We start from the raw sequence: 23683 nt of genomic DNA on the forward strand, positions 1-23683 counted from the left end.
AGGAAAAACGAAAATAAATATTATAATGCAAATTTGCAAAAGAGCAGCATATGCATCAAAATAAACTATTTCCAGCAGTGCAATATGAGTCCTAAGCATCCCAGAAATGACACAGAAAGTCATAAAGTCAAACATAACTTTTAAAAACACCAGTATAGGCTCATAAGGCCCTGAAGGTAAAAAAACTAAATTGCCGCAAAAATGACGTCACTTCCGGTTTCGGGCAGGTCATGGCGGACATGCGGTAGTTTGCGCTGACGTCTATTCCGAGGTAGGAAATGTTACGAACAGCTGATCGGATCAGCAAAGCGTGTTTCTGGAATATTATGTTTTTGTTGCTGCAAGTGGTTAATATGCAATTTTTTGCAAAGCTATATGTGGAAGGAAACCGTGACCGAGGACAAGCTGATGGCAGAAGATGTAAGTACAACTCCTCCGGTTTCATATGCAAAAAAAATTATTGCGCTAGCTTACGTGGTTGCAGAGCTACCGGGATTTAAAGGTTTAATGGGGGGTTTGCACTAATAAAGTTGTGGAGTTGTAAAGTATCTTGTCTCGCGTCAGTTATATCGTTATCGCAAATTTTCAAATGTATATTGTGATAAATATTTTTGGCCATATTGCCCAGCCCTAATTTGGTGTATAGCTGCGTCACACATATTTACACCAAATATGCACCACTGAACAAAACCTAACCCATCTATCCTTTAGAAAAGAGACAGGAAAAACTGCCTATTTTGACTGATTATCACTTTTAATATATGTAGCATGATGATATACCAAGTATCTAATCCAAAGTATACAGCTAAATGTCAGAACAACCAACCATATACCGAGCAGACACAACATACATCTCTGGAGAATGCAAAGGCTGTGGATGCAGGAAAGAGAACATAAGAAAGGAACGAAGCAGAGGTATTTCAATAAATTATCACTTACTTGCAGTGTTTGTGAGGCCCGCTGAGTGTCTCGATGACAAAGCATTCGCCACCATTTAGGCAGTAGGCCAAGTCCTTCTCATGGCAGGGCTTGAAATGCTCCGAGTGTAGCGGAGGGACAGTTGGAGATGCTGCAGAACAAACAAAGAAAATCTTGTCAGTCACAAGCACGGTGTCCTTCCTTCACCCTGTAGGGAGTTTTTCAAAAGCTCAGTCTTTACCCAATTAAAACAAGAATAAGCTAAGTTTACTAAAATACCTGTGTACACGTAGAGAGGACCTCATTTTCACTCGCCGTGTCTTCAAATAAATCATGGTTTTATCTTAAACGACAGTAGAAAATACCAGAATTGTTTGGCGCCAGCCAAGGATGCATAAGAACAGTTTGTCTGTGCCTACAGACAAACTCGACGCACGTTGTGGATAATACCAACATGCGATTGTTTGTTTAGACCCTGCGATGTCACAAGCAAAAGATGGATGGAGGACAGGTAATAATCTGTCCCTTTATGATTAATACTCTATAGTTGCAGTAATGCTGTTGGAGAACATCAATTCTTCCAGTGATTTATCACAACTTGCGTGAGTGATTGTGCGTAGTACACAAATCTAAGGGAATCTGCTCGATGTATATTAATAAATGACCTAATAATTGAAATTCACCAGCTGGGCCGACGTCCTCATCTTAGGTTTGACAGCGTTTTAGTAGGTAAAAGTGATGCTTTGACATGAATCGAGCTGCGGTTTGGGGAAGGCCTCGAAGGGGACTGGCGATGGCTCCCGGGCCTGGCAGATCCCCGTGCACTACATAGAAATGAAGAAGTTAAAGAATTGAGAACAAGGAGGGAGGGTGGGGCACGTAAACGAGAATGAACAGCTTGCAGAACTGGGGGAACCTATGTAGATGACAACCGGAAGGAGCGTGTTTGGAGGCGTGGTCCTGCTCCTGAAATTCCGATACATAATCTCCAATTAATAACCAACAGTTTCTCAAGAGAAAGAAAAACGCACGATTAATGAAATAATGGTGTTATGGGCATTTTATTGCTGGTTGAGGATAAGATAAGAAAATGTTGAGATTTCACAGTGTTCATGGCCGTCATCCATCAGCATTGATTAGAAAGCCTGTGATGGAGCCGATCAAGCTTTCAGATGCAGGGAGAAATCTGATCTGCAGCACAGATGATGTTCTTATTAATACCAGACTGGGCTCCTGACTCTTTCCTTTGTGCTTACAAATGAAAAATGAGTCTGCTAAGGGCTCTCATTAGCAGAATCCCAGCTATGTTGTTCTTAGAGTAGCTAGATGAACTGTGATGAACCAGAACACTATGCTTCAGTGATTAAAATCAGTTTTACATAGAGGATGCTGTTACTTCCACAATAGTACTGATCACTGTATTAGGTTGTTCTTTAATGATGTGTGGAAGATACATCCAAGTGAACTGAAGATTTTTCAATCAAGAAATGAGGAGAGGGGAGGACTGTGGAGGTGAGTTAGAGGTGAGTTATTTTTGTATGGGCTCAGATCCCTTCATCAGCAGTATGAGGCACCACAGGATTGAGTGGTGGGTTGGCTTCTGAGACGCTAGGTGCTGATCAGACCCCAGGGATATTCTGCAACCACTGATAATTAGCAGATGAGAGACTGGTTTAAAGTTAGTAGTTGAACCGGGAACTAAGGAAGGGGTAAACTGAGGTTTCCAGTAGCTTGGACAACATGGCGATATGCGCTCAACGCTGGATCCGAGGCTGACACGAAAAGCACGTACAGAGTAATGAATTATTTACAAATAAATTAATATTTCTGAATATCTGTTTCAGTTTAAATACCGACCTGTTATTACCTGGGTTGCTGCATTAATAGAAAGATTGTTGTCCTTTGTATGACAGGGGACATGTGGGTTTGTATGACAGGATTTGAAGTTTGCTAGCAACTCTAAACTAAATTGTAGTGTATCCAATTTAACAACTACCCAGCTTTGGGTAAAATATTTAAAAAATTACCATGACTGGTTTCAGATGGTTTTCAAATTTTAGCTTTAAAAATCCACACCTAACGATTAGGGGTGCAACGATACACAAAATTCACGGTTTGATATTTTTTCGATACGAAAAAAAATGTTCATGCCTTTTTAATTTGTCATTTATTAAATTTTCACGGCACATTCTGCACCACATCTCTGTGCGTTCATCATTTGTTTGAAGCCAGCTCACCTCCTGCAACCACTTTTCCGAGAATACGTGCTTCTTTTGTGGTTCGGACTCCTTCTGACATTTCTTTGGAGGTGGAGGAACACCAAAGTAATTGCTTAAAGGAGCTTCTTCAACATCTTTAAGAGTTCTAAACAAATGTCTGTCCTCCTCCAGAAAATCTTATGTATGCAAACACGCGTTGCAACTTCTTATCTGGTGCGCGTTTTTTATTTTGACAGCGAATGCGCACCTGCGGACCACTTATGTGCAGCCTTGGTTATTTAGCTCGTCATATTGCAGCCACAGAGATTCATGAAACCATAAAGCTGCACTTTCTTTTTGCCTTATAGTCTGATTTGTCATAACCTTTCCGTTTTGTCACTTCTTCACCCTGACCTGTCTTATTTGGCTCAGCAGAACTAAAATATATATCCTGCTGCTTTTACACCCGCACTCACATAACGCTCAGCGATTCTCTGCGCGATCAACCTCTCACATGTTTAAGCTGCGGGAGATTTCACTTGTCATGTAAGCTAACGATTGATAAGATGATGTCAGAGGAATTGGTGGCGCAAATTATCATCACTCACCAATCAGTGCTGTGGCTCTCTATACACAGTTTGCGCGATTGCAAAGTGAAAGCAAAAAAACAAGCGCAAATTCAAACGCGATTTCAATATGTCACATATTGACAGTGGCTCACCGATGCCAATGACATAATTACCCAGCTACATTTCCGAAAGAATGCAAAAGCATTGACATAGACTTTTCCTTCCTACGATAGACCGACGGGCAGGGCAGGGCAGCCCGACTGGAAAAATCGCTAGCCCCGGGACGTCAGGCTAGCGATTTTGCGAGCCCTGTATCTGATTGAGGAATCACTCATCTTTGGAAAAGAGAGTTTATTACAGAGAAATGTCTCTTTCCAAAATAAAAGCTATACTATACGCTTCTTCTGGGCTATATTCTCAGCAGCATATTAAACATATCAGGTCCCCATAAGGAGAATTATGTGCTAACGGCTGTCTAAATGACTCGGCTAAAGTTTGTAGCATGCGTGCTTGTTGTTTTTGTCTGCTTCCACTTGTCTTTGCACTAGGATGATGTCGGAGTAAATGTGCAGTCATATTCGTAGTGTTCCCACTAGTGCTGTCAGCGTTAATCTGAAATGACGTTAACGCCACAACACGGCAAATCTCTGTTAACAAGCTACCACGGATCGCCCCGTGCGTGGGGCTGGATGGCCAACATGTTAACAGCTAACTGCGCTAACGAGCTAACTGCGCTAACGCACTAGTTCCCACCAATGTAATTAAGCATTGCGTGGCACATCCGACATACTGTTTTACTTTTGTCCATGACGCGCTTACCTTCAGGGTCATACTTCACATGAAAACCAAAATAGTTCCAAACGCCAGATCTGAATGAGGGTGGGGGAGGTTCAGTTTGCCATGTTGCAAAGAGAGCTTAACTTCTGTCTTGCTAGCTTGCCCTGCGCTCAGTGAATCTGCGTTCGACTACTCCGCCTAGGCTGCACTGTCGAGCACAGATCCACTGAGCGCTCAACACAGACAGCATCGTCAGAAGGAAAGTTGATAAAATAAATTAAAAATTTTGTATTGTTCGATACATATGTACCAAACTGAAAGCACTGTATCGAACGGTTCAATATCGATATGAGTATCGTTGCACCCCTACTAACGATGATAGCAATTAGTATTAAGAGAAAAGAACAAAAAAGGGGAAAACAACTGGTGCTACGGACAAAAGTTTGAGTTCTCTAATCATCCATGGAGGTCATCTTAACCCTGACAGTGAAGCTGTCACTTCCTCTAAAACAACAAAACAATGCAAACAGTGGTTTGTACCCAGTGGCATGACCAAAGCCTTAACCAATACCAGTTAGTGTCGAAGTTTCCGGCTCTGTGGCTAAGGTCTAAAAAAGTCACCAGTGTCGTTTGAATGACCTGGGAAATATAATAAACACATATTGTTCAATCATGGCAACTAACATTAAGTTTCTACAGCAGGTTTAGGGAGAGAGAAAGGAAAGAAAGCAGCATTATTTTGCTGTTCGCATCCTGTGGATTCACAAGGTAACGGTGAGAATAAATTCATTCTGAAAACAGCATTTCAACTAGACAAGGACAAATAGAGAGATTAAGAGAAGTCATGATTGTAAGAGAAGTCATAATAACTATCTCCTTGGGTATGTCCAGACATAGATGCCTCGCCTTCCAGTGGAGCACATTCTGCCCACAGAGACATTAAAACAAAGGCCTGAACCACAAAACGGTGCTGAATCTGTCTTTGCGTTCAGTCTGCAACACTAGATCTTTTTTGAAACAAAGGATTTCCTTCCACACACGATTTCATGCTTGGACTGGGTTGTGCTGTTTTGTTAGTCTTTGCGATAAGTGACAAAAGCGCCATTTGTCATCGTCTCCCTTTGTTTTTTTTTTTGTTGACAGAGTTGTCACAATGCACTGTAGGTTGTTTAGCTTAACACTCGTCACCTGTCAGCTCAGACACTGTATGCACTCAAAGAATCGTATCATTCTAAAGAATGCCAGAGTAGACTGAAAACAGTAATTTCAGTCTGCTGGAAATATCAATGCAAGTTTAAAAACATAGCCCGCAGACAGCAGGCGTCAATCACTACAGAAGAAAACAGTCCAATTTACTCCACTATGATGCGAAGAGAAGGTTGGAGAGGCCCCGAAAGGATCAATAAACCATTGGGTGCTGGATAACACAACCCTCCACTTCAACTCGTCTTTTCCTTCCTTTGTCTCCTTCTCTCCTTCTCGCTGATTACAAGCAAGAAAATGAGGAAGGAATAAGAAAGCTGCTGATTTTCACCTCCGCATCAAGGCGCTGCTTGATTGTGGAGTAGAAGACGCTGTAGGCATTTATGTAATAGTTAGAGAATTAATGATGGGAAAAAAGAGCAATCAGGGTCCTTTCTGAACTTCTAACTATGACACGGGTGTCTTCAGTAGACACTTCAAGATGAGATGAGATTAGCTAGAAGGATATCAAACCACCAGTAAGGGCAGGCGATGCAGTATTCATGATTTCATTATTGTTCTACGACTTTGGGATCAACAGGTGGGGACATATACTGAAGGAATTTCAGAAGTTCAGCTTGTCTACTTCAAATAATACTACTAATTCTAATATTGCTACTTTAACACTATAAATTTCATCACCATGTATGTTTTATGCAAAGTAAGACATTGCTGCTACAGAGATTTGTAGCCATATTCGTAAAACAAAACGCTCCCGGTGATGAAACTCTAAGAAAAGTCTAAGAATTATGAATCCTTCAAAAAATTCCCCCAACACTTAAGGCTAGACTTTGTTAACAGTAATACCAGCTCAGAACAGGAAGTAGAATTCTTAAGAGGGTAAAGGGTTTAAGCAGAGGAGAGAAACTGTTAAGACCTCCTGCTGTTGCATTTTAATCCCCAGTTTATCCCTTTGGAGTAATATTTAAGTGTGGTTGAGCTGGAGAGTAGCATCTTTGTCAGGATGTACATAATCAAAAAATGATCTTATATAAAGGTGGAGGGGCAATAGAGTAAACATTTTGTGCCCAGGTGTTGTTATTTTTCCTGTACGGATCTTGTACTTGGTTAGTTTTAGGAAAGCATTCACGTCTTTTTACTCAGAATAACTTGATGTTAGGAGGCAAGCTTATTCTATTAGCTTCACTTATATCGTCTTCACCTAAGTCTCTAAGGCAATCCTGCACATTAAACATTATGCTAAATCATGATGCTCAACCATTAGCAGTGAGTGAAATCTCTCTCCCAAGCCATTTTTCCCTTTTTTGTTTATTTGTTGTGTATTCCATATAAGTTTGGCACAGGTAGGATAATTTCTCATACTTGAACCACCACCTCTGTCAAGAGCTGACGTAGGCTAAAAATGGGCCCTTGGGTATGTGGTCAGCAGCCACTTATTAAGTAGTTCAAATATTTCCCTTCAAAATGAGAAACGATGAGAGGGCACTTTCAGGACATAAGCACCACTATTAGCCGTAAAACTCCTTCAATATGGATGTGTTGGCCTCCAATCCAAATTAAATTCCTTCCTTCTGTTTATATTCATAAGGTAATGGTCAAACAAAGTTATGTTTGCAGACCTCATTTGCAGCTCTTTTTCCTCACTACTGTTATAGAAAACATGCCACGCCACATTGGATAGTTCATTTCTTGTGTGACATGCAAAGACATGTAAAACAGAGCTACGTACCAAACCATAAATGAAAGAAAGAAACTCACAGACGTTCTCCTCATTGTTACAATAAATTTGAATAAATTCATATATAATATTGCTTAGTGCAGGCGGTTCAGTTAGTCGGTTAAATTGTCAACAATTCTGCAGTCTAGACAGAACAGAGCATCTCCAAAGTGTTGCAAATGAAAACACACATTCTCTCTTTGCTGCTGTTGCAAAACTTTTCTGAATGCATTATCTTAAAAAGAGAAATGTCAGCTATACAAAAATCTGCTTAAGCTATATTCAAGTCATAATTTATCAGACACTTACAGTTATCAACAAAGCACAGATTGGGGAATAATCTGTGTCAACTTTGTAATGTGATGCTGTGTGCATGCATTGATAGTGAAGGCAGTAGTTATATAACCATATATAACTGTCTGAATGCACCCGGGGCAATCTTTCTCGACTTATATTATGGTTAGCATTATAGTTAGCTGATATGTAACATTCTTTGGCAATATTTAATCACTCTTGACACCGTCTACCCTCATGTGTTTTCCACCATATGCATCTGTACCAATACCTAGATGTGGCTGTTGTGGGTGAAGCACAAAGGTCCCATGAGGAGGCCTGTAATAGAGTACTTCCTGGCTGACAATTCTCCCAAGCGGCAGACCAACAGCTTGCCAGCAAGGCGTTCATGCTAACTGATAGCAAAGGTCTCGGGCAAGCTGCTTCTACCCTGCCTGATTATTGATTTGTGCTGGGAGTGGAAATGCTCAGAAACGGGGACTACACAAAAAAGACTAACAAAAATGGAAACATGGGGTTTTCTATTGTAGAACGGAGGGTTACTGAATGTAACAGGTAGTAGTAACACAGTTGTTTTACACTGTTAAAGGTATCGTTAGGCAACTTCATCAGTCAGGAGTTAGAGACAAGAGTGCTGCTGCTGTCCTGTTTCTACTGGACACTCTAGAGGACTGATGTTGTTGTTGGAGTTGGAGGACGTTGCTCTAGAGAATTGACTCATGACATTACTGGGCTTGACAAGTGTCAGTATGCCTTTATAAGTCTGGTGTGTGCTAATGATATTTAATACTATATTTTCTTTTTTGTTTTATCCGAATTTCCAAAAAATGAACATAGGTATATAATAGAGGTGGGAAATAGAATAGAGGTGGCCTTTGTAGATCATTGTTGTAGACCTCCAGCTAAATATAAAGTATATGCATATTTATGATAGGGATCATGGGATCCAGACTTCTAATGGTTTTATACACAAATCATTTGGATTGACTTAGAAATTCTCAACATATGAAATGTGTTTTAGGTGGATGATGCAAAACTACCACAACACTAGTAATATCAACAGTATGATCTTAATGAGACTTTTTAATAAAACATATAGAATACCTGGTCATAATTAAATGCATGACTTTTACCAGACAGAAAGTATTTTATGCATTTTATAGCATGTTTATTATCATGCTTATTAGAGGTGGGAATCACCACACACCCCACGATACGATATTATCACGATACTTAACGCACGATACGATATTATTGCAATTTTTTAAAATATTTTGCGATATTCAGATTCTGTACATAAAGGTAAACTTTATCAATATTCATTTTATCTAATAACAAAGTCTCACACTCAGTCTTTCTCTCATTTCAGTTTTATTGTTGACAAACTGAACGGTTTGTATTACAGTCTAGTCCAACTTAACTGAATCAACCATCTGGTACAATTATAGCTATTCTGAACTATGCAGTTTATGAAAACTATGCAGCCCCTTCAGCAACTGAAGAATTTGAAAGTAAATGAAAACAAAATATAATTTTACATTAAATAAAAAAGTTTTAAACTTAATTAAAATAAAACACGTCTTAAATTAAAATAAGTAAACTGTCATGTTTATTGCTGCCATAAAACAAGTTAAACACATTTGGACAGTGAAGGAATGTCAGGATTCTTGCTCAGAAAAAGGATCAACATGCTCTGAAGTCAGAGCACAAAAACCTTTTTTGTAACAAAATATCAATTTCTGCTGTCCCTGTATCGATACATTATTAGCAAACAAAATATCACCATACTACACAGTATCAATTTTTCCCCCACCCCTAGTATATAAGCAGTTGTCAAGAAGAAAAAGTAAACATAAATTTTACTTTTAAACTGGTTCCATAACTTGGAGTCACTGCTTGTGATAATTGAATCAGTGAAGCTGATATTTAGATTATGTTCAGACTCTCTGTTTAAAACAGATGAGATTATTCATTCATTCAATGCCTAGGCGGCGTCTTTAATTGATAACACGCAGCGTATGCCATCTGATGGCTCATACAGTGCGCATTTATGAGCAAACCATCTGAAAGGTGTTACAGACAAATAAAAAAGAATCATGCATGAAGACTCAGATGCTTCTGTTCCTCCAACAGATGTTGATTTATGGAGTCATTTACATTGCTCTCGAGAGATCATACCAAACCGTCTATGTCTAAAACTTTAGACAAAAATATATACCATGATGTGCTCTACCTCTACTGAGGCTCAAAGCACCGTGGGGGAGTGAGGAGTGACATTTCCATTTAGAAACCTAACGCTGATTGAAGTGCTGCTGTAACCACTATCTCTGCTTTCAAACGATAGAAAGAAAATGCAGACTCTTGTTCCTTTTTTAGAATCCTGTATACCTGTGTGTGATTATGACTAATCGACCATTTGTGTTCCCAGTTGTCTTCCTCTTCAACGTGATTCGATTCACCATCACGCTACCGTCATTCATGTCAAGTTCCTCCGCAAAGTGTTATGAAATTGCTCTGGTAAGTAAAAGTGGTCATTCAGCAGCTGCCTGTTTTAGTAAAATCTAAAAATCTAGTAAAAGTACAAGCTTTTGTCATAGCTGGCAGAAACTTCTGGGTTATTTCAATCAATTTGAAGTCTTCCTAATCAAAAAAACACTTTTCAAACACACTGCAGGCATGCTCAGCAAACAATCCCTCAAACAGTAGTCAAAAGAACAAATATTTCTTCTTTGCTCCCACCTCTTTTTTTATCCCATTCAGCTGTTCTTGTCCTGCTTGCTGCCTTTCTGACCATCTGTAGCCCATCAGATCATCACTTCAACAACAGAGACACTAGAAATGTATCCTCTCTTTTTTGGGAAAATTACATAAAATCTTAATTTCTTTATTCATCTTCAACAGACAATGAAAAACAACTGAACTATATGTTTGTATTTAACCCTTTAAGACCTACCATAGAACCAAGTCCGCCAGAGCTTATATTATATTTTTACATGCTGTGGAGCCATTTTTGGGAGCATTTCAAGTTGCTATACATCAATACAACCATTATAACCCAGATTTTAATAATATGTATGCATTAAGTGCATAGTAATTACATAAATTGCAAGAAAGTGCAATAAACTACAAAAAAATTGAAAATCGTTTTTGTTTTTTTAACATATATTTCTAGTTAGAGAAATTTAAGAGGCTTATCCCTCAAAACTGTAAATACAAAAAAGTTGCACAAAATAGTTTCCCACCACAGGAAATTTATTTTGAGTGTCTTCATAGTTTTATTTTTGAAATACACCAATTTTTATACACTGCAGGAAAAACGAAAATAAAAATTATAGTGCAAATTTGCAAAAAAGCAGCATATGCATCAAAATAAACTATTTCCAGCAGTGCAATATGAGTCCTAAGCATCCCAGAAACGACACAGAAAGTCATAAAGTCAAACACCAGTATAGGCTCATGAGGCCCTGATGGTAAAAAACTACATTTCCGCAAAAATGACGTCATTTCCGGTTTCGGGCAGGTAATGGCGGACATGCGAAAGTTCACTCTGACGTCTATTCCAACGTAGGAAGTGTTATGAACAGCTGATCGGATCGGCAAAGCGTGTTTCTGGAATATTATGTTTTTGTTGCTGCAAGTGCTTTTTATGCAGTTTTTGCAAAGCTATATGTGGAAGGAAACTGTGACCGAGGACAAGCTGATGGCATAAGATGTAAGTACAACTCCTCTGGTTTCATATGCAAAATTTTTGCGCTAGCTTATGTGGTTGCAGAGCTACCGGGATTTCAAAATAGTTACGCAAAACAGAGCGTGCCCTCTCCGACCGGTTTTAAAGAGTTAAAACAAAGAGAAGAGTCACTCCTGTGATTGCTGGATACCCTGAATCACTTATCCAATTCGTGTGTTGGACAGCTTGGTTTTTTATGTTTTGATCATAAAAATGTTTACAATGTTTAAAATATGTGCACATCTGGGATAGACTGATGCTTAAAATTTACAAAATACACAATAATGCGGTTTAATGAAGGACTTTTTTGTGGTCTTGGCAGTTCTTCGATAATCACGGGTTTAGTATACCAAGCTAATTGGGCTAGATTGAAAATACCCACAACGACCGACCAGTGCACGCTGGGCCTGGCTAAATTCTAAAACACCAACAGCAGACCTCCCAGCTGTGTTTTTAACAATTACCTTGTGCAAGGAACCTCTATGCAAAACCTTTCAGTTTTATATATTAACTCAACAACCTCTCATGACTGCAAACTACTCATTCTGCTCAGTGGCTGAGAACTTTGAACACAATGAGAGAAACAAGCCAAATGGACTGCTTATAATCTGCATTCAGAGCAAAGGCAAAGAGAAGCTGATCCAAGAGGACTACATGGAGCGAAGGGCTCACAGTGCAACATCTAAATAACCTGTTTTAGCTCTCTTTCCAGAGGAGACACAAATCGCCAGTGTGTTCTGTAGCGATGTAACACTTTGCACACACAACGCTGTGTGTAAAAACTGTGCCAACTCTCTGTTTGACTCCGTGTTTGTGGCAGAAACTGCTGTCAAGTCTGTATTGTTGACATCGTTGTGTTGTCTGACTTAGCGGACTGCTGCATGAATTCCATGAGCACACTCCGTGTTTGTCGCAGTCGTTCGTTTGGCTTTTTCTTCTTCTGCGATTAATTGTAACCAGTTTTAAAATGGTAACATTTTAAACGCGCTGTTTCTAAATTCGCAGCGCGTGTGTGTTTCTGTCAGAAAACTTGAGCTCAACAGCTTTAATGGAGTGAATGATGCATGAGTTAACATTGTACTTGATTAATGCATTATCCACCCACTGCAATGCTAACTGCATGACACACACAGGTTTAGAGGGAGGCAGAAAGAAGCAAATATATTTTTAGCATTACGAGAAAGCAATCCAAAGCTGTACCAAGGAGATCCTTTACATATTGTGATTAATGATTTAACCTATGTTAGCATACATAAATGAACTGATATTAGACACAAGTGGTGCAAACGAGCTTCTTTTGAAGGGTGGGTAGGGACCAGGGTTTTAATAGTTTTGCAATTTTCATTAGTTTTTATTTTTATTTAGTTTTGACTTCAGATTTTCAATTTTATATCAGTTTTAATTAGTTTTTACCAATTGTTTGCTAGTTTAGTTTAGTTTTTATTTTTTGGAAAATCCTTAGTTTCAGTTTAGTTTTGATTCGTTTCAGTTATAGTTTTAGTTGTGTTTGCAATAATTAAGTGTAACAAAATCCCAGTTTCATCATATCAGTCATTCTGCTCATCCTTGGGTATGTTGCTATTCCAGCTACCATACTGCACCCTGGACAGGTCGCCTGTCTGTCGCAGGGCTAACACGCAGAGACAGACAACTCACATTCCCACCTATGGGTTCTTTAAATAAATAAATAAATAAATAAATAAAGGCAGATGAACAACCATTGATACCAGGCAACTATAAAATGTATATCTTGGCCCCAATGAGACTATTAACTCTCGCAGCACCGGGTGTTCGTAATTTTGGTTCAAGTGAATTGATAAACTTTTTGAAGGTAATTGACTCACACAGCTGTGTAGATATCCCCGTCCTGTTGTCTCGGGATGCATCACGCTGCCTTGCCTGGGGTTAGCTTCTGTTTTCTGGGGATGAGGGTTGAGTGTGCTCCCTTACCTTCTCAAGGTAAGCTAGGTTAGCCTTCTTGTGTGAGCTTTTCAAGTGCACTTTAAGGTTTGTGGGATTTTTTTCCCTTTAGAAATGTCCCTCATAATTTGTCTGTTTCCACTACAAGACACTTGCTTCATCCAAAACTCAGTCATATTCAAAGTAATCCCAAATTGGACTCTGGCGCTTTCTCCCGACTTTTCCTGACATGATTCTGCGCGTGGACGGAGCAGCAACACAGACGACTCGACTAACGTGCTGCCACCTGCTGGTATAATGAGACACAGCAAGAAAAAAATCTGGAAACTAAACTTCATTTTCACCCTTGACTATTGTATGACACGCACACATCAATGAAAACTAAACACATTTTTGCTATAAATTCAGTTAATTTTAGTTAGTTTTGTGAACACTCATTATAGTTTTAGTTAGTTTTCCTTTTTTTGTTTTTATTTTTATTTCCGTTAACGAAAATGTTTTTTCACTTCTAGTTTTCGTTATTTCGTTAGTTTTTGTTAACGATAATAACCTTGGTAGGGACTCCATTTGCAATAGGGTGAGGGTTCAGTCCTTCAGTAGGAACTTGAAGTAGAGCTGCTACTACTCCACATCAAAAGGAGCCAGTTGGGTGGTTTAGGCATTTGACTGGGATGCCTCCTGGGTGAGGTGTTTTGAGCATGTAAAGGAGACCCCAGGCAGAAACAGGCCACGCTGGAGAGGCTGTGTGTCATGGCTGCTTTGGAAACCTCACGGTCTCTGTCTGGATAAGCGAGCAACAACTTGTGCTGGCTGAGCAGCAGAAAATGTTTAACAGCTGATCAGCTAACGGAGTATCAAGTCCCAATAGCTGGCTAGTTCTTGTTTCTTTTTAACATTCAAGATGTTTTTATACAGTTCGACAGCAACAGGCTAAAAAGATGCATTAGCTAACCTGACAGTTGTAGTTTGTCTACAAAAATGACAATGCTTAGCCTCAGCAGGCTTCCGATACATTGGCGGAAGCTCCGCTCATTATCAAGCTTGCCGTGACATTGACGTTCAACACATTTCTCAAATTCAGTTTCTTGACACTGCTCTCGTAGCGCGAGTATAGCTGTGGTGGTGGTGAGATATCATTATTGCACAGCACGATCCAATAAAGATAACAGCACACCTCACTTCTCTCCCACTCATTCTCGCTCTTACGGAGCAGCTGTCCAAAAAAATATCCACCAAGTCATCTTCAGTGATAGCAAAGCTCTTTGAGATAAGAGCACCAGTCTGTGATGTGATGTGTCTCTTTAAAATTGCTTTGAATGGCTCCATTGCTGATGCTTTGGATTGGATTTAATAGTGTGGCAGGTAAACAAATTGGATGAAAATCTCAAGTTAAGCTTCTCCATGCATACATCTGTGTGTGTGTGTGTGTGCATGTGTGTAACTCATCAATCAGTAACAGTAGCATATGTAACAGTGCTTCCTGCTAGTGCAACTTTGATTAATATATAGCATATAGTACATATGCTACTGTCTATGATGACACTGAATTTCCATTCGTGATCCCTCACATGAAGTAAATGCACAGCAGCTGTCTCGTTCAGTCCAGCGCTTGTGTGCATCTGCATGTGAATGTTAATTAGTGTATGCACGTGTGTGTGCGTGCATTTCAATTTGTCTGTCTATGTGGAGTCTTGAGTGTTGCACAGAGGCAGCAGAGCAAAGCCACACTGCTCACTGCATTGCAGATACTTGGCCCTGTGTGGCACGGCACAGATAGATGTGTGCGAGCAGGCCTCCGTGCTCTGACTGTACAGCCAAACAAAAACAAAATGGCAGTGTGTCAAGATAGCTCTGCGGTCAACAACAGGCTAATCATGGAAATCTGATACTACCTGTTCCCTCCCGCTCGCCCTCAGTCTTTCCTCGCACAAGCTCGTACAGTCACATAAACGCACACTCCGGTAGCTAGTTTTAAGCGCACCTGCTCTGTGCAGATAGGCCCGCTACCTCTGCTAATCTGTCCGTGTGTCAGTCAGCCCCTGCCTGGCCAATAAAGTCCTCCCAATGCTTCATGTTCTCTGTTCAGATCGCATTCACAGGACGCCTCCAGGCTTTGCCAAATAAATAGCGCTAAGTATCAGGCCTCATCCCGTCCCCTGGCCATCTGGCTCAATAACAGAGAAATTCATTACTCTCCAGGTGATAGCTTCAGCACACTCTCTCTGGATTGACTTTGTATCCCTGCAGGCTTCATTCTGACACTGGAGATTATAATCACAACCTGGCTGCTAATGTGAATGCTGAAGCCACTGCTGTTGCTCATACCAACAGTTCACGTCTGTCTGACATTATCATCCCTACAAATTCTGCTTGCACTGCAACAAAAAGGTACCTCTCTCTCCCTCTGTGTCTATGTATGTGTATATATATATATATATATATACACATACACATACACATATACATACACACACAGTGCAGTGCTGATGAAAGTATCACCTGGTAGGGTTAGAGTGAATGGATTATATTACATCGGGATCCCTCCTAATCCCTTATCCAATTGGTTAAGCTTTGGCTTTCCACCATAAATAACCCATAACCCACGTTTACTATGTACAGTAAATGATTAACTGTTCCCTTTTTGTAAACGGAGGTGAGGTCAAAGAGGAATTTGTTAAAATCATTATACTTTAAATAAATAAATAAATAAATTAGGGGTGCAACGATACACAAAATTCACGGTTCGGTTCAATACTTTGGTGTCACGGTTCGATATTTTTTCGAGACAAAAAAATGTTCATGCCTTCTTAATTTGTCATTTATTAAAATTATAAATATATATTTTAACTCAAAAGTACAGTTTTTAAATTTTGTGTTACTGAAACGAAAAAATAAATCTGATCGAGAAATCACTCATCTTTGGAAAAGATTGTTTATTACAGAGAAATGGCTCTTTCAAAATAAAAGCTATACTATATGCTTCTTCTGGGCTATATTCTCAGCAGCATCTTAAACATATCAGGTCCCCATAAGGAGAATCATGTGCTAACGGCTGTAGCTCGGAGTATTAATAAAACTGTTATCTCTGTAAAAAAAAAACTTGGTGGGGATTTGGGGGTGATTTTTTTTCCTGGTTTCAAATAGGATACACTTTATGGTGTAGTAGGTCTTATCCAGCTTTACCAAAATACTTAATGCGCACACACACTTAGATTGCTTTATTGCTAAACTCGTGTACAGTGCATCCCCCCTCTCACAAACTCAGATTTGCATAGGAGGATGCCCCCATCCACAAACACATGGAAATGCTCATCAGTGATTTATGGCACAGGTTCTGCAGGCATAGGTTACTTCTCTCTATCTGCTCTGTCCATTTCTAAGTGCCGCCGTCACAGAGTTTGCTAACTTGCTCATTTGTATGTAGCAAGTTAGCATATGTGTTCCATATGGTTTCCCATGAAAACTATGACTATTATAGTTGTTGCTTTATATGTGAACAAATAAATTACAGAAATGTTTATGCATATGCATTCATGGATGGAAACATGTTTAAATCTGAAAGAATCTCATAGTAAATGCTTGTCTTGGCAAAATAAAAGAGCAAACATTCCCACACTATACGCACCACCTTTGCTTAAGACATAAACCTAAACACATGATTTAATCCCATTATCAACAGCTGCAGTGTATGCTGGCAGAACTATTTTTTATCATCTCGATCACATTTTAGAAATAGCTCTTTGTCATGTCACTTGGGAGTATACAGTGGTGTGCAAGTACCCATAATAAGACTATTTATATGCTGGCAAAGCCCACAGCTCTGCTGTATCAAGCATCCCAATAATGTTTACATTTATTTAGTAAAATCTTCACATAGATGCTGGCACTTCATACACCATTTGACAATAGCACCAGGTGGTGAAAAACATCATTTAAAACCAGCATAATTCATGGCATATGTCAGTTAACATTAATATTTGAAACCCCATTAATACAAAATGTGTTCTGTCAGTTCCACCTCACAGGAATTTAAATTTCTCGTCATGTGCATATAATTAATGTGCATTTCTTACTGTTCTTTCTCACCTTACATATAGAATCATTTGAAGATATTTTTTGTTAATTAGATGTGATCAGCTGATGCAACCATCACCATGCAAACTGACTTTGGTTTCATGGAAGCAGCATAAAGTATTCTGAACATTTTCTGTCCTAATTCTACATTTCTCCACTAATCATACTGGAACAATCCTAAACGAGTATTTAGACGTATAATATTCAACTCGTTAGAGGATTTAAAGAGTGATTCAGTGGGGCCTTTTATCAAGTTATATTTTAGAACAACAGTGTTGGAACTTCTTATTCTTATTCATGGAGCATTCAAATTAACTTGACAATATGAATAGTTTACTGTTCCTTAGAGACTCTTAGTAAGGTTTTACAGAAAATCCAATTACTGATCTTCTGATGATGCCTGAGCATACACAAATGAGCTATGGGAGAACATAATTTCAGCAATAATGCACATAAAGAAGGAGAGAGTACATGCAGAGAGCTAAATAACTGTAACTTAATGTTTTTCACTGTACTGGCAAACATGATCCCTACAAGGTCTCTTTGAGTGAAAAACTTAACCTGTAGTTTTTGCAGTAGAGCTACATTGGAGCCAACAAATACAAAATTTATGCAGGTCGAGGCTGACAGTATGCCTTGTACTGAATAAGAGCAGCCTTACCCTGCAAATGCGTTCAGTTTAACTTCATCAATTTCAACAACAAATTTTGTATTAATAAAATAATAGGTTGAACTTTGGTTACAACTGCATATTAACCCTTTAAGACATACCATAGAACCAAGGCTGCCAGAGCTTACTTTATATTTTTACATGCTGTGGAGCCATTTTTGGGAGCATTTCAAGTTGCTATACATCAATAAAACTGTTATAGCCCATATTTTAATAATATGTCTGCATTAAGTCCATAGTAACCACATAAATTGCAAAAAAGTGCAATAAACTACAAAAAAATTGAAAATCGTTTTTGTTTTTTTACATATATTTCTACTTGGAGAAATTTAAGAGGCTTATCCCTCAAAACTTGAAATACAAAAAAGTTGCAAAAAATAGTTTACAACAACAGGAAATTTATTTTGAGTGTCTTCATAGTTTTATTTTTGAGATACACCAATTTTTATATACTGCAGGAAAAACTAAAAACAATCCTATGATGCAAATTTGCAAAGAAAACAGCATGTGCATCAAAATAAACTAGGCTAATAAACTAGGCTTTTAAGGCCTAAGTAAAAAACTACATTTCCGCGAAAATGACGTCACTTCCAGTTTCGGGCAGGTAATGGCGGACATGCGATTGTTCGCGCTGATGTCTGTTTTTCAATGTGGGAAGTGTTAGAACAGCTGATCGGATCGGCAAAGTATGTTTCTGGAATATTATGTTTTTGTTGCTGCAAGCACTTTTTATGCAATATTTGCAAAGCTATATGTGGAAGGAAACCGTGACCTAGGACAAGCTGATGGCATAAGATGTAAGTACAACTCCTTCGGTGTCATATGCAAAAAAAATTATTGCGCTAGCTTACGCGGTTCCGGTTCTACAGTGATTTAAAAATAGTTATGCAAAACGGAGCGTGCCAGCTCTGACCGGCTTTAAAGGGTTAAAGTGGTAATATTAGGATAACAAGGCAGAAACAAGAACGTAATAATGTGGTCATTTCTAAGTTATTACCACTCAATTACTAAAGTAATAACAGTTAATCACCAAGTAATAACATGGTAACAAGAGTAGTAACAGTTGAGTAATATTACACTAACGTTTATGTAACTGGATAATAAGGGTCCAAAAAACTAGAGGTAAAAATGTGAAAATAAAAACATTCCCATGAAGCAAAACCAAGTAGTAATATTAGCATACCATGGTAACAATAAGCAAATCTGCTAGAAATATGAAGGTAAATGTCTGTGACTTTGAATTTTCACATTTTTATGGAGTTTAAATTGTAATAATATTATAATAACGAGATAATACTGGCTGTTTTAGCATATTTGGTTAGTATTACTGTGTTATAATGCGAAAAGGTTACCTTAGGTTCCCAACATTCCCAACTAGTTTAATGCTCTGGATTAGTAAATATAAACTTGCTAGTTTAATAAGCAGGAACTAGAGCTGCAAAATGCAAAACTAGTATATAAATTTCAGTGTAATATTACTTTACTGCAACCACTGTTGTTACCATAATATTACTGATATTAACATTATTAAGTGGTAATTACATTCTTATTTCTGCTTTGTTACCCTTCTATTACAACTTTATTACCAAACTGTAATAGAAAGTGCTACCAAATGATACTTATATTTTCCTAATTTTAATTTTTCCTTTAGTCTAGTGTGTCCTCTAAGTGATAATATCAGTCATTTGTCCTCCCATCTGATACAATCTATGTAAGCATGCCTATAATGACATAAGGATGATTGTACTTCAAGATGTGATAAAAATCACAGGGACTACCCAACGTTTGACTTGGAAAAAGCAGTTTGTCTGTTCCGGCGGTATTTTTACACATCGCTTTCTTTTCGCATCAAAAGATCATGTATTGGATTAAAACCCAAAAATGGAATTTGCAGTGTTAAATGTCCATTAGAATATTCAATTTTCTAAGAAAGAACCGTGCTGAGTTTTTCCTTGTGCCAGTGCATGCAGCTATTCTCACAGCTTCTACATGTCACTTGCTTTAAAATGTAACTTTAGATCCTAAAAAGGTGTATTAATGGAAGCCTTGTCTCAGAAGGGTTTAGACATAGATATGATATTTATTGAATGTTGCTATCTATATGAGGTTTTTCTCACCATCATCATGGATAACTCTTGTCAACACACAGAATAAAGTGTTACCTAGTGACATGCCATCAAACATTAATTAACAGGGACTAACAATGATAACTTGACATGAAAGGATATCGCAAAGAGTGCAAAAATGCAACATTTAAAGAGAAAAAGACTGTTAAACAGGACACGATTCATGTCTCCTACATGTACACACACACAAACTGACACACACACAGATGGTATGATCAGTTTGTTAGCCCCCACCACTACCCTTACATGGAATGCAGAGTGAGTTTCCTTAATTAAGTTGAGAAGAAGCTATTACTTTTGGGACAGACTCAATTGTCCTCGCTCTGTGGCACCAGTGGCTGTGGGCTTCTAATCACATCATACAGAAAGAGAGAGGGAGATAGAGAGAGAAAGCGTGACTGCTTGTCTGCCAACAATTAACCCTTCATCTAAGACTTCCTACTGTTAATATGGTCTTTGAGGAGAGCCATTTTCAGTTTAATTCAGTTGGAAAAGAGTCTTTAAAATATTCACAAGATCACATGCTGCACTAGAGAGGTAGATTATTTAAGGATCATTTCCTTTATGGCCTTAAAGCTGTATATTTTTTTGCCTATTATTAATATATTATTAACTTTTGTGCAGAAATAAAGTCATGCAACAAATAAAAACACAAGTGTTCCTTTGAGGTTTGTATTTCTGACCATAAAATGATTGTTACTGTAATCTTTTCTGGCTCAGTTTTCTTCTCCACCATCTCACGGAAAACTTGTATTTAATGTTTCAATTCCTGCAACAGAGTGGTTTACCTTTTATTCTGGCAGATGTTGATGCCAGCTGCCTGTTGCTGCCGCTTCCGGTCCGGGGACCTCATGTAACCCTCAGCATAGCTCATCCAACCTTTAATCTAATCAGTCAGAATAAGTGCAAACACCTGTGTAGGTTGGTAAGCTGGCACAACATAATGATTAATCAAGTCTCGTTAGGCTCTTTGGGATAGTGCTGACCTGACGGGAAATATTGGCTTTGCTATCACTGACTGAACTTTAGCCAGAAGTGTTAACAAACTTGACATTTTCAGTTCACAGACGAGAGACCAAAAGAAAATTTTGCACCATGTGATGGAGTGTTGATGTAAGAAATGAAGAGAAATTCAACAGTGAGGGCAATGCTGAGGCATGATAATGAACTGAAATCGCACAATCTCAGGAAGGTATCAAAAGCAAACAAGTTGCTACAGCTGTGATGGTGTTTTCCAACTAAATATGCAATAAAATGCTGTTCTTAGAAATGTACAATTAAAAATATAATCTACCAGAAATTACATTTTGAAAACAAATCAAGCACTTGAGCACAGAGCGTTTCAGGAAAACCCAATGTGGCAATTATAACAACTGTATGGAAACAGAGAATAACAAATTGCCCATGTCTTTGAAAAGGTTTTCATTTGTTGCTTAGCAACTAACTGAACACATGACCGACATTTCCCCTGTACGTTTGGTGAATGCCACCGCATCTTTGAACACTGATGTTCCCCATAGGACATGGGGACTCCATTGTGTGTTGCTTACTGCAGACTGGGGTCACTGGGAGGCTGTATAGGTTTATTAAGTATTAGTCTTAAAGCAGAGTGTTGCAGTCCCCTGATGGCTTTCTGTTCTTCTGCAATTGCAATAATGTATCTGCTGTAGTGACAAAAACCACACTACCAGCTTTAACCCCACTGGAAGAAGAAACGCATCATTCTGTGTTTCTTTTCCTCCGTTTTCCCTGGTTTGTTTATGCCACATCTGCATGAATATTAACTTGATTTGGACTCAATCAACAGTAAATAAACACTATTTATAACATCTGTTAACCATGACTGCAGTTTGCTCCCGGGTCAGCCACAGCACAATGCGAGGCAAGTGGAAAAACCAACATGACAGTGAGTTAATCTGTTTTCCATGGAGTCCAAATTCTACAAAACACACCACAAGTTTGAAACATGGAAGCATAACATATGTAGCCTGACATCATGACAAAAGATAGCTAAACTTAGCTTAGAGCTTAGAGCTTTTTATTGTCATTGTGCAGTTTCTTGCACAGCGACATTGGGTAGCTGAAGCACAAAGGTGCTAAAGTAAGACGAAGAGAAACCAATATACAACGAAGGCGGAAAATAAATAAGTAATTAAATAAATAGAATAAAATAAAAAAACAGTGTATATGTATACATATGTGAGTGGAACTATATACATGGTGTATGTGTAGGAAACATTGAAACAGACTGGGACCAAAAATATTGCACATAGATGATCAACAGCAGTGTCAGGGTGGATGAACACACTGAACTAAATGTCTATTATTTTCTCAAAGGCATGTCACCTGCTGAAATCTCAATCATATGTCAGACAAGAGCAAAATAAAGTTAATCTCACACTTAAGGTTTTTATTTTATTTCTTCTTTTCTGCAACTCTGTCCTGTCTCTGTCTCTCTCTCTTGTTCTGTGTTTAATCTTGATCTTGCTGGTTCATGTATTTTTTTCCATAAATGTCCTTCTCTGAGGACAGAATTGTGAATCAAAACAATAGGTGAGCATTTACTAGCATACTCTTAAGCTATACACTAAATTACATGACAAGCATAGTAACAACGTGGTACAGAAGTCCAAGCTGCTGCATGAACATGTAAAACAAGCAGGGACATTTGGTTTCATACATGTGATGCTTCCATAACAGGAGGACCAGTCCAAATGTCTGACTTCTATAATAGAAATGAAATGCAGTGGGTGAGTGCTTTCTTTGAAGTGTAAGGGATTAAGGAACGTTGAGAAAGTAATACAGCAGACAGACAGAAACCAAATCCACCTTGAATTTAAATAGATATCTTTTATAACTTCAAAGATTTTTTTTTCCTTCACCCAAAAAGAAGTCAATTAACCTGAAACAGTTGCCACAACTTTTTTTTTTTGACAAATCATCAATCAGTTTGTCAAATATACACTATATCCCACATTTCATGTCCATAGGAGACACATTAAGGCATCTGGACAAATGATGCTTGCACCAGATGTGATACAAAAGTCATCAGCTGGGCTTCACATCAGTAACTGCATGTTTTGAGTGGTCCAGATGTCTCAGCACACTTGACATCTGGCCCAGGTAAAGGAGGAATCAAATTCACCCTGAGATAATGGCCTCAGGACCAACTGTGGCCCACAGAAAGCTGTAGATGTGGAACTTTACAAATCAGATATATGACATATATTTATTAGTTCAAGTAATTTTGTGTACCAAGATAAAGTCGGGCATATAGAACACAGTACAGTGACATCTATGTCATAAATGGATAAATAAAGTATTTTTTGGGTAAATGTTTAAATATTATCAGTGTTACGAGGAAAATAAACAGACTTTGCACAGTATTAGCAGTGGCTTTAAATGCACAGCAGCAGCTAATCAGTTCAAAAATATGTTTACTAAACACAAAACAATTCATAATGCTTTATAGTTCACCTAAGGAAATACC

At 38.5% G+C, this 23683-nt stretch overlaps 1 protein-coding gene across 2 annotated transcripts in view; it reads right to left on the reverse strand.

Annotated features, from left to right (window-relative positions):
• Window positions 1-23683, reverse strand: part of nrg3a (neuregulin 3a) — a 417214-nt gene that overhangs the window by 167782 nt on the left and 225749 nt on the right. For both annotated transcript variants that reach the window (XM_087849983.1, XM_087849982.1), the window contains exon 2: window positions 940-1069. In XM_087849983.1, coding sequence (XP_087706109.1) covers window positions 940-1069 — 130 coding nt within the window. The remainder of the gene's footprint in view (window positions 1-939; window positions 1070-23683) is intronic.

This window comes from Neolamprologus brichardi, chromosome 13 (genome assembly GCF_056152115.1).
Source record: "Neolamprologus brichardi isolate AB-2024 chromosome 13, ASM5615211v1, whole genome shotgun sequence".
Classification (NCBI taxonomy): Eukaryota; Metazoa; Chordata; class Actinopteri; order Cichliformes; family Cichlidae; genus Neolamprologus; species Neolamprologus brichardi.